The 12922-nt window shown below is 36.7% G+C and overlaps 1 protein-coding gene across 5 annotated transcripts in view; it reads left to right on the top strand.

The window, feature by feature from the left end:
* HOOK3 (hook microtubule tethering protein 3) overlaps nt 1-12922 on the top strand; it is a 95991-nt gene that overhangs the window by 44871 nt on the left and 38198 nt on the right. For all 5 annotated transcript variants that reach the window (XM_071581404.1, XM_071581402.1, XM_071581405.1 and 2 more), the window contains 5 exons: nt 1395-1527; nt 3592-3659; nt 8344-8406; nt 9782-9865; nt 10897-11060. In XM_071581404.1, coding sequence (XP_071437505.1) covers nt 1395-1527; nt 3592-3659; nt 8344-8406; nt 9782-9865; nt 10897-11060 — 512 coding nt within the window. The remainder of the gene's footprint in view (nt 1-1394; nt 1528-3591; nt 3660-8343; nt 8407-9781; nt 9866-10896; nt 11061-12922) is intronic.

The raw sequence follows: 12922 nt of genomic DNA, 5'->3' as shown, positions 1-12922 counted from the left end.
CCTTCAGCTTTCCTCAATTGCAGCTTTATTGTCAGGAACTATGAAGTCACTGTAGTATTAACTTAAATCCAGCATTACATTTGAAAGAAATTTAGAAATTACAGATCAATATATAAATACATATCAGATTTGCATAATTCAAAAAATACTCTATTTTACTGTATTATCACAGTCTATACACAGTGATAGTCTTTTCCATTGTGATTAATGCAGTCACAGAATTCTTATGACCTCTAAAGGAAGTCTTTTCCAACAAGAGTGACTCGAGGTGGTTCTTTAAAATACAGAGATTTAGTATAATTCTTTGAGAAAACTGCTGGAAACCCCTACAGTTCCACAGCACAAGGAACACCATACATAACAAGAACAAACTCAACCACAACACTTTGACACAGGCCAACTCAAGAAAACTTTTGAATGCCTTGTTTATATTCTTCGTATACATGTTATGTGTTTTTTTAAAAATACCTTTACCTGATTTCTGTTTTTCTTGAGTATTACACAAAAAAGGGCAAGCAGCAAATGACTGATTCCCTCTATAGTAACTGTTTCCCTATTGCACCCTGTTTAAGAAGTTACTTTTTTTTTATCTGCAATTTATGTGTCACAGATGTGCTTAATTCCAAATTTCATATTCATATTTTCAGCCCTCTGTTCAATAAAGAGCAATTTTGCAGAATTGCTTAATTCCTTCTACTGACAATCATTAACGTAGATCCTTAGTGATAAATCAGATAACACTAATTGTGACTCACATGGGCTTTTGTTTTGTGGGTTTTTTCTTTCTTTCTGCATGTGGGCTGTTGAATTACATATCACCATAATACTAACTCAGATTCTCTTCCATGGAACACCTTTCTTTGCTATGAGACTTGCAAGATACCCTCAAATTTGCTAAAAGTGCAAGGCGTAGGGGTCTGAGTTTTTTGCTTGTATTTGTCACCTTTCAGTGTTAGACATATGTATTGTATAGGTAAAATATTTAATTTCCTGACTTTATAGTAGTAAGAAATGTATATATGTATATACTATTTTATGCTACAAGAGGTGAATTTTTTTAATGGAATGCTTAAAAAAATCATTATTATTATTTGTTGTTAAGTGCTGGCCTGCTTTTGTTACCTTACTGAAGAAAACAATCTTGCTGAGTATGTAGGTAGTAGTTGCTTCTAAGTTGACACAGTCATGTTGGGCTTCTTGCCAATATTATTTGTGTCAAACAGTATGATCTAATATTTGGATGTTAAGCAATTTACTTTCTTTTAAAAGTGGATTTAAAACTCCGCTAAAGTAATAGCGATTGCTCATGTTGATTCTGAATCATCTTTGTATGAAATGTATGGGTTGGTATATGTGCAGAGATACAGCCATGCATATACTGTGTCTTTACACAGATTCTGGGGCAACAGATAAATGACTTCACCCTTCCTGATGTTAACCTGATTGGAGAGCATGCTGATGCTGCAGAGCTTGGGAGAATGCTTCAGCTTATTTTGGGATGTGCTGTGAATTGTGAACAGAAGCAAGGTAATAAATTTTGAAACCGTTTTCTTGCTTGTGATGTAAATACTTAGGGGAAAAATTCTATTTTCCATGTTTCTGTCAGAGACAAATGTAATTTTTTTCAATGGTGATATTATTTTGCCCTACAGATAGTATATGTTGTTTTGTTACAACTAGTTTGAAACAACTTCTTCACTGGTTTCAGAGCTCAGACTGTGGACTTGATTTTGCTTCCAACATACGTATTTTCAATTTGAGTTTTCTGAGCTAAAAAATCACTCTACAAAGGAAAATTCTTTTTAAATATTTAAGAGGTAGATCAGGACAGTTAAGCATGGAAAATTACGATTCTTGATTTTCGGAATGCATTTTGGTCATTATCCCAACTACCTGTCTGAAGATATGTCTTGTGTGATCTGGGATGCTGTAGTTTCTGAGATGTTTATGTGGGGTTGACAAATAGTAAAAAGTATTGCTGGCAGCCATCCCCTTCTGGGCAGCTGCTGAAGAGACAGCATGTTACCATAAGGTCATCCAAATGTCATTTCAGGCATCTGCCAGGTGATTGAATAACAAATAACACTTGAGCAGTTGCTGAAAGACTTCTACCTCTCTGCCCCCATGGCACTGACTGTCATTCTGACTCGCACGAGTACAACAGAGACAGAGTGTTTTCCTTGAAGGTGCCGCAGAGGATGTGATGAGCAATGAAGGTGTTTGTCAGAGTGTGCCACATCACATGCTCTAAACTTTCCTTGGGTTCAGGCTGTGTATTGTTACCCAGTTACCTCAAGTTACACTTAATTCAAGCCAGCCTAAGGTAACAGAGCAACTGCAAACATTTGTTTTAAACACTTAAAACAGGAAACATAGTCATGTGTATACAAAAAATACACATGTGGGAAAATAAGACTGTTTTTACTGTATTTACATTACAGTTGTATCACATATATGTCTCTTCTGATTTAACTCACTTTGGTTTTGATGGCAGCCAGAGTTTTGGACCTGTTGTCTTTCTCCTTGTTGGTGTATCCTAATGTTTATCATTAGTTTCCCCTTCTAGTTTTCTCAGGTGACTAAATCACTTTAGCTTCACCTTCTGAAATTACTTTTATTCTCTTAATCAGGAGACGGTCTGGCTATCCTATTAATTAAAATAGAGGGAATGTTCTTCCATGAGTACATACACAGCTCTAGTTTATTAACTCTCCTGTCCTATCTCTTTTATGCAAAAGTATCTTCCTTCCCTTTGGTGACTATTTGTCATCCTCAAGTGGGAAGTATATCTTGTGGTTCCTTTACTCTCTCAGATTGGACATTAAAAATGTACATGTTTGCAATATCCGAACAGTCTCGTTTTACGTACCTGTACTGAGAGTTGGCATCAGGTAACTAACCACTTAGAGGTGACTTTTCCCCAATATCTTTTGGCCACATCATTAAAAGAATACAAGTCATGTGTAAAGGAGATCCTATCTGACTGGAGACCATATGATACTAGGCAAGTCTTTAACTACTTGCCTTAGTCTAAATGTCAGAGTTTGTCCTTCTGACTGCTCTGTCATCTCACAAGGTACCTGGGGTGTAACTCATACCTACACATAGCTGAGGAGTGAAAAAATGTAAGGGGCTCAATTTGTGTTATAGCACAGGAATAAGAACAGAAACCAAGAACGGATATGAAAATTTGAAATGAGGGTGCTGTAAGAAGACAGGATGGTATTTTTAAACTTACGGAAAAGGACAACTTATGCATGGGTCGTGTACTTGAAGATCCTGAATAGTTAGGGGAAAAAAGTGAGAAAAGGAGTAAAAGTAGTTATATCAGAACTGTGAGATGCCAAAAGTAAAATAAAAAAGGTAAGCATGTACTTTTTTCATTGTGGAAGAGTTCTAATAAGCCTTGATTTGTGTCTGAACAGACTTCTGATAAAATCCTGTTGAGTTTGTTGTGGTCAGTTTTGACTGGTGATTATGAATTTCAGTGTCCTCCATGGCATCTAGTTTTGTAGGAAGGATGCAGCTTCTGATCTTACGTTCTCTGACTTGAATTTCAACAGTGACATTTCAGCATGCTTTTATTTTCAGAGTACATCCAGACCATAATGATGATGGAAGAATCAGTTCAACACGTTGTGATGACAGCCATTCAGGAGGTATGCTGAAAGGAAGCCCACAGTGTGTAAAAGTTCAGCCTTCCAGTATTTTACACCTATATGCTTTTTTCTACTTTGGAAAAACATAGTTGAAAGTAAAGAAAATAGGGGGCTTAGATTTTATCTTTTTACAGTGAAAAATATCTGTTTTTTTCATCAGAAAAATCTTTGTTTATGTCAAGAACTCTGATTGAATGTCCCACTTTTCTTTAAATCTAGAAGACTGAAACTTCTAGATATTTCTGATACTACATTCCCTTTCCTTTACCTTTCCCACCCTGTGAATCCTAAAGTGTACCAGATTGATTTTATATCGATACCAAATACTCAGACCATCAAAAGAATTGTTATACTAAATCATCTTCCAGTCAGTGCTGCCAAGCACCAGGGTGCTGGAGTTTTGGGATATTTTACATTTTTGCATTTTTATAACTGTAACCTGAAGTGCTTAACTAAGAGGTGAGAAAGCGTCTCAGACTTTGATACATATTGAGAGTGAGACCTCCCTCTGTTACTCTTCAATGGTCTTGGGGTCTGAAGAGGTCTCAGTCAACTGGAAGCTGGTAAAGATTATCCCGATTTTCGAGAAGAGAAAGAATAAAGGCACGGGCAGTTGTCTGTGCAGAATAGTACTAGACGTAGTGTCAGAACTTACCTCGGGTGCACAGGAAAAGGTGCTGACTGTCTGGGTTAATACTGACTGTGTTTCTTCCATTGTTTGTTTTTTTGAGTTTTTTTTCCCTCCTGTGTTTTGTCCTGACTGTTTAAAGGTTTACCTTGTTGGAATTGAAAGTAGTTTTTGTATAGTTAGGAGATGATATAAAAGTATTTTATTGAGTCTGAAAAAGATAGACTGGAGGATAGACTGGATAGCAACAGGAGGAAGAAAGTCCAGCTGCTTTAAAGGATATACAGTGTTATATGTGGTCTTGACTCTTAGAAACAAACATAAAGATGTTTTAAAAAAGAACAAGATCCTGAGTACAGAGGCCAGGTTTTGACATTGTTTTGTGGACACTTAAATGAGCTTGTAAAATAGTATCAACTGTAGAAGGAGCATTTCAGATAAAGCAGGGGGTTTGGACTGTTAAAGTCATCAACTACATGGTGCAGCTGCATTTGCAAAATCATGCATAGGGGGGAAAAAGCTTTCATAATTCAGGTTATTCGTGCATGCAGATTTTGTAATAGTTGTACACATTCCCTAATCTTTATGTATCCATAACACAGCTTGTTCACATTTCACAAGGAAGGCAGTTAAAAAGTGAAGATTTTAATAATACTTGTAGATCTGCTACTCCTATATAAAGTAAGATGTCATGCTGGAGCTATGAGTGTGAAAAAAGTATAGATGTAGAGGATTAACAGGGACTGACAACCTCTTCTTATAAAACTATACAAATAATCATAAGAATTATCATGTTGTCCAGGTTATTGCACCACTGTCCTCTTTATATCAAATAAACCCAAAAAAAGAACTAGGCAATAAATGCTAGTTGCTAGTTTATTTCACTGTTGGAAGCTCCTAAGCAGGTTTTTCCTCCTTCTGTTGAGGCCTAATGCAATTGCTTGATTTTGCAGGCACTTCATTTTTGTTTCCTTTTTTGCAATTTCTACACTTCATCTTCCATCAAAGTTACATGTGAAAATAGGTGATAATACTATACCTATGCTAAATGGTAGTTTGGAACTGAAGGCCAGTTCCAGTGTTGCAAAATTGTGAATTCAGACCTGTGGTCTACTCCTGAAGAAAACTCAGGAAGAATGAGAAGGCCACTTCCTTCTTCTGTTTATTCTCTTAATTGAAATGGAATTGAAATAAATTTGCCCCTCTAAACTCAAAAGTCCTGGCATTGATCCATACATCTCAAGACCATGTATTCTAATGTCACACGTGCAGGTTGCATGTGAAATACAGGTACAGCAGTATTTAATGACTTTTTTCTGAATGTGAGCTTTTAAGTAAAGGAGATATATACAGAACACAGTAAGGAAATTTGATTAAAAATTATTAACAACCTACTGGTATAATCAGATTAGTAATAAATAGTGTAGAAAGAGCTGATATGCCATTGAGCAGGTAGCTGATTAAATAAACATATTGGACCTCTAAGTTTCAGTAATATCAGAGAATGCTGATTGATCAGAAACATACTGAAGAATAGAATAAACTAGGTGGGCCTCTTACCTTATCTGTTTTATGTGGATGAAAGATGTAGTGTGTGCTTTGAATTGCCAAAGATATCTGTATGGAATTCTAAGACACAGCATTGAGTAAAACTTTCCTTGAAATTTTCAGAAAATTACACAGAAGAGAAAGAAATTTGGGTAGGTGGGTGGAGTTGTGGTTTACTGGTTATGCTATTTATGGTGAAGGGTTTCCTGTTACATGAGGAGAAACTCTGTAGAGGCAATCTAGAAGTAGAGCGTGTACCATCTTGCATATACCATTGTCCTTTACAGACTACAGGGAGATGTGTAGGGGAAAGGTGGATGCACTCCTTTGCCCCATTAGCTCTACCTTGGATTCCTGTGTTATTTGTGAGTTACCTGTCAGTCTCATTCCTGTTCTGTGTCTGATTGTGCTACTTACTGGACAGAAAACAGTCCTTTAGATTTCATCTGTAGCGTTCCCACCATAGCACAGGCCATCGAATTACAAGGTGCCTCCTGTTGCATTGAGTCAGTCATCTGTACGTGTTCCTGTGGCACTTGCCCTTAGTGCCTCATGCACACTTCCTGTGACTTTCCTAATGCACCTCATGGAGTTAAATTCACAAGTTCTGTGTAACATTCATGGTACACCCAGACCATGTATCTCCACTGCCTAATCCTGGTACAGGTAATGTCCTCTTTCTGGACCTTTCTGCTAAGGAGTCTCAAGAACAGCATATTTTGGGAGAGATGACAAAAGTCATTGAAGAAAATAAGGGATTATATTCTTGACCTTGGCCTGCTTCCTTCAGGGCAATTCATGGGAAGTGGTGACACCACAGTGGCCTCTAGTGAGTTGTGTGGTTGCTTGTGTTTCTTTTACTCTGTCTTGGGCGAGTCTGTTAAGGTGGTTTTCTGGAGAGGAAGTAGTGCCAGGGCCAGAAAGGGGCGGTGGCTGTTACAGTCATGCTGGTGTACACCATTGCAGGCTGCATAGGACGTGCCAGCTGCAAAGTTCAGGCTTAGTGGGTGGAACTTGCCTGTGTGTTTGTAAACACACATGTCCAAAATGTGTTTGCAAACAGTTTGGGGATACAAAATAGCGAGAGGAGTTCAGTGTTTGGCTACTACGGGATATCCCTTTAGCTGTCTGTAGCTGGTGAAATGCAGTAATTTAAACATGTAAGAACATCACAGAGCAGGAAGGGCAGGGATTGGAAGTTCTTGTTTAAAAGATCATCAGCTGAGATTAGGGCCCTAAATTAAAGGCAAGTTTGTAATGCCACTATATATGATAATGAAAAGGGTGTGACTTCTTTTTTCAGGGGACAACTCTGAGGCTAGGCAGTTCCTAATTATTGTTACAGGAAGTCTGGACTTCATGCAATGCTTCATCTTAGAGTAGTTTGTCATTTTAAAGATGTAGACAAAATGGAAGAAATTCAGCAAACATTGTCATTGTCTGAGGAGAACTGTTGAGGACTGATAGATTAATTTAAGCATTAGTTAGGCAGGTAAATCCCAATGCAGGATATGGGGAAAGGAAAAAAATAAAAGTGTGTAAATATTTGAATGATGTAAATGTCAAACAGAGATTTTTTTTTGCTTGTGCACAGTGGTATAAACAAAGGATTGAAAAGAAATGAAGGCTCTGTGCTGTGTACTCCTGAAACTTTGCCATGGAAAAGTAATGCAAAATCACTGTTTTCTGAAAGGAATAAAGAAAGCCCTGTCTCGGGAGAGAGTAACCAGGCTGGACAAGAAATCTTAGGGGAAAAAATCTTGTCCTGATTTTGGTTAGGACCTTTTTGACTGGAACTTCCATGAATCATGTAATTGGAGAGCTCTTAAAACTTACCAACTCTTGATCTTTCTTTTAATAAGCACATCAGTCAGTTTTTTAGGTTTGATTTGGGGTTTTATGTTGAGGGTTTGATGGGGGTTTGTTGTTTGTTTTGGTTTTTTTTTGAACTGTTCTAAATATTCCAAAACCACCATCAGCTATTCCTGCAATAAAATAGGTTAGTACACAAGGAATTGTAATAATCATTTCAGAAATCCACTCTACAGACTTTCTTTATAAATTTGAAAAATACAGACAACTCCTGAGCAGAATTTTCATCATCTTTGTTTTGCACTATTAACTGAGGATGTGTACCAGACTTTGGTGAACTAAATAAATGGATGTGAACTTCATAATATGTTGATATCTACCATCATGCCAATGCCACTTCAGTGAAATATTTAGGGGGATATACTGTAGGCTTCACCATAGATAAAGAATGTGTATTCTCAGAAGAAAAAGAGATGTAAGGGTTTTTTTGTATCAGTCTAAATATTATAAATCATGAAGATTTTTTTCTGTTCTTGTTTCTGAATATGTTATAGATAAAAATAAAGTTTAAAACTTTCAAATGAAGTCAGATTAAAATTCCCAATACTAAAAATAAGCTTGGTATTTTGTTGAAGCTTAGGTTTTAATATAAAAGTAAATCCTTGTTTTTTCTAATCCAGTGTAATCTAATTGCAGTTGATGAGTAAAGAGTCTCCAGTCTCTGTTGGAAATGATGCTTACGTTGACCTTGATCGACAGGTATCTACAACCAGATACTTCTTTCCCTTCAATCATAGCACATCAGTGGCCAGTCATTTTTCTGTATTAAGAACTCTGTCTTTTTTCTCCTTAATCATGAAAGGGTTTTGTATGAAAGTCAAGTAAGGAGTGGAAAACTAAGTCCTTTAGCTTTATAGATTGAGTTTACTCCTGTTGTGTGTTTAAAAGAGAAAAATAAATCAGTTTGGAAAGTCAGTCTAGCTGTATGACATAATAAAGCAAAACTACATATTGGTACAAATCTTTAGGTACTGAGAAAGAAGGATAAAAATTGTGTAGTATTTTAATAAAACTTTTTGTGTGAGTTTCTTCTTCCCCAGTCAATTTGAGTCCTGCAATACAAAAGAGAAGTTTTCAAATATAATCCTTCCCTGAATGATATATTTAAAGAATATGCAAAACCAGTTGGTTTTTTTAGTAGCTTAACCTCAAGCTAGCACTGTCCTGCTTCATCAGTTTTTTTCTCATTGAGAAGTATGGTGGTGTTCCCTGTGTTCCTCCATCATACTTTCTCTGCAGAAATATGATAATTCTAGCAGATGAAATTAATTGTGTATGTGAACAGGCCCATGAGAAATAAACTTGCACATACCAGATATGATGATGCCATTTGAGATAGCCCATTTAAACTTCATCATACATAGTAGTACACATATATATATATATATATATATATATATATATATATATATATGCATCACATGTGCAGACCTGTTTTATCACCCAATTTTCTGGTAGCTGTATTTTTATTAACTATGTTCATTTGGAAACTGGCAAGATACATATCTTTGAATATTGAACCTTGAAGGGAAATATCTGAATATTGACCTGCTTCCAAGATTCAGTGCCCTTTTTTTAGAAGGGAAGGCTTCTTTGCTGCCGTGTTAGTTGTATTCTGTTGTGCACTGAGTAACTTCCTCTACTAGAGAGATTTTACCCTAATTGTCCGTTCCCTGTATCCAACCTTCCAGTCCTTTCTGTATTTCAAAACTAGATTGAAAATTGAAATTATGCAGTCTTTGAATTTGTAAAGAAAAGTGGTATTGACAATTTTTTTTGCAGTGTAGAGATTTGCCGAGTTTTTCAGACACAAGTTCTTCAAGAGTTTTTCACTCAATTCATAGAATAGGTGTGATAATTGTAATGTAAGGCCAAATATTACTTCTAGGAACACTTACTTTTTACTAATACATAAGCTAAACAGCAGTCATATCTGCTTTTTTTCTTTGTAAGACTGGAGTTTTTTAAAAAAAATTATTATCTAAGTGTAAAAATAATTTTATAGTCATGTAGTTCAGAATATTTTTAATGGACCACAGAGAGTGATGATGTTAATATTTGTTGTTTATGATAGCTAAAGAAAACTACAGAAGAATTAAATGAAGCACTAGCTACAAAAGAAGAAATTGCTCAGAGATGTCATGAGTTAGATATGCAGGTAAGTTTGCTGTAGTGATCATGCTAATTTTGAAAGGGGGAAAAAAGTGTGTTAACTTTTAGTCAGCTGAATATAAGTAGTATCGTATGGAAACAATTTTTAAAAGGGCCATGAAAATGGCACAGTCATTATTTTGCTTCACTTGTGCTAACAGAATTAATGTCACTGTTTTTTTATCTTGATGCAATGTTGCCACTATTAAGGTGATTCATACTGGTGAAACTTTATTTCATTATGCAGGAAGGGTCTGAGCTATGTGGTACAACTGTTGCCATGCAGAACTGATACAAGTTCTGCTGCTGTAACAGTTTGGGTTAAGATTAAATCTCAGTCTGAAGTTTACTGAAGCTTTTCAGCTGTGTATGGGTTTAGACTAAGTCTTGCTGTTAAGTTAGTCATAGCTTATCTCGAAGGAGTGTGAAGAGGGAGCCCTGAAAAGCATTGCCATTGCAGCCCTACTGGGGAGTATCATTCAGGCTTTTTGCCAAGCAGTTCAGTAACTCTTGAAACTAATTAAGCTGATCTGTGTGCTCATGGTTAATACATGAATCTGTGTTTCAGCCGTTGTTTGAGCTGAAGCACTTAAAGTTCTTAGGCTACTACCTGTTTCCACACCATTGGTGGAAACTGAGTCATCTTTGGGACTGTGTTCTTGTTTCAGGCCTGCCTGCAGTTGGCCCTTACTGTGGAGGGCTAGTTTTATTTATTTGTGAGGCAAGCATGCAGACTTTATTATGGTGACGTTATCTTCTGTCATAACAAAGACTTTTAAGGCCTGTGTGATATAAGTTACAGAATACTTAAATTTTCTGTGTGGTAAATCTGCCTTTAGTGTTGCAATATGTTGGTTGCATCACATAGCAGCAGAATACCTGTGAAATGATCCAGTATATTCCTGTGAAATGTGATTATTTTAGCCTCCATGTTTCCGTTTGTGGGTTGTGTTGATTTCTTTGTTATGCACGCAAAAAAATATTTCTCTCTGTGGCTGGGTAGGTCAGCTGTTGTGGTCCATGCTTTTGTTACAACAGGTTGCAGCCCTTCAAGAAGAGAAGAGCAGCCTGCTTGCTGAGAACCAGATTCTGATGGAACGTTTAAATCAGTCTGATTCTATTGAAGATCCCAATAGCCCTGCAGGTCGTAGGCACCTGCAGCTGCAGACACAACTAGAACAGCTCCAAGAGGAAACATTCAGGTAAAAAAGCTTAGATTGTTTGTAGCTGGCAATAGATGTGACTTAGATACCTTTGATTCTGCTGGCAACTATGAATTAGTGTAATGGATGGTATAACCACAGTGGTACAGTTTTTACAGAGATGTACACATTATGATTTACCTCTTTACAAGCTCCAGCATAAAAAAGACATCAGCTTAATGCTGAAATGCTGTATACATGTCACTCACTCTCTTCTCTGTGGGTTATTTTAAATTGTTAACATGCAATCATTTCAGCTGTGTTTTCAAAATCAATAAGAATGAAAAGTAGTATGCTTTCCTTTATGCAAATTATTCTGACTGTATTTTTAAGGTGTAGGAATTTCTGGATGAAACTCTGCTACAGGCAGTACTACAGGTGGCATTATTACATAGCAAAGTATGTCCTTCTCTGAATTTGAAAACAAACTGTTTAATACCTGAAAGGTGGAGATTATCCACATGTGAGCTCTGCACTTCATTTGCATTTCCTCAACATGTGGAAATACAATCCCTTTTTAAATATCCTTCGTGGTACTTTTGACTGTGGCTTCCAGGCTGTGTATGCCTACTCTGCTGAGGAAAGCTGGTTCACTTCACCATTACCTTTTCATTTTCTTTGCCATACTTACCTTCTTTTTCATGAGTAAAGCCATGGTATTTCTTTACACTGCTAGTTTTCCTTGTGCTGTCCTCTTCTTGTTGCCCTTTTCTAATTCTTTTAATAGGTGCCATGTAACTTGCTTTTTTTTGCCTGTTTTGCCATTTTCTCACTTCCCCTTTCTGAGCCTCTTTCCTGCTTACTCTGACGTACCCTTTCCCATCAGTTTCTTGAAAAACCTTTGGCATTTCTCTTTCACAGCAGCTAGTGGCTGGATTTCTTCATTCTATACATCTGCCATGTAAAAAAATAACATAGTGATAACATCCTCTTTTATGTCTTCTGATTCATCTCTGTGCTTCAGAATGATTCCTCCCTGAGTCTAATATGAATTACTGTTTCTCCCTGTATTCAGTATCTGCACTGCCTGTTACTCTGCTTTTACATTCTGAAGGTCATTCTAAACCCTTTTCACACATGTGATTCATTCCTGGTCTGCTTACTTCCTTCCCCTTCCTTCCCGGTATGCTGTTTATAATGGCAATTTTTATGTGTTCCTTCCAGCTCTACCTGATCAAGCAGGACATACGTGCAGCTGAATTGGTGCCTGGTGTGGTACAACAGTTTTGCTGGCAGACTTGCCTCTTTGTCTGTCCTTTGACAGTTGTAGTCTCTAATGATCCAAATCTTTGTTGTTTGTCATTTAGATGACCTAAACAGTTTCTCTTGTCTCCTTTCTTGTACAGTATTTCTGGACTCATTGAATTAATGGATAAAATAAGTTTTTTTCCTTCCTGCCCATCTCTCCATTCTCAATTGTTTTTGTTTTTATTTCAAATTAAAATCACAATAGAACTTCATGTTCCAAGTTCATTCAAAATACTTCGACAAAGTTTCTATTACTTATCCCTTTGTTCACTGACTGCTTTATGGGAACTTTGCCTGTATATGCAGTATGCAAACAGTTCACTCCAGCAGCTTTGGTGTGAGTTCTTTACTTGCCAACTAAATAACTTGTTTTTTCAAATGTGTTGGGCATGTACAGACTCTATATGAGTAAATAAATAAAGCCACTTTGGTGAGAGCTCTACATCTGACAATGAGATAGATCAGTGTTGTTGAAGGTGTATAGGAGTTGGACAGCTGAACAAAATCTTAGGATAAAGATGTAATGTTCAAACTCTATATACTCCAAGATGAAAAGAGTGGGAAATTTCTGCTTGAGCTTCTGTTGTGAAAAACCACTACTACAGAAAAAACCC

Source organism: Pithys albifrons, chromosome Z (genome assembly GCF_047495875.1).
Source record: "Pithys albifrons albifrons isolate INPA30051 chromosome Z, PitAlb_v1, whole genome shotgun sequence".
Lineage (NCBI taxonomy): Eukaryota > Metazoa > Chordata > Aves > Passeriformes > Thamnophilidae > Pithys > Pithys albifrons.
The sequence above is the reverse complement of the archived record's forward strand: the minus strand, read 5'-3'. Positions and strand labels throughout refer to the sequence as shown.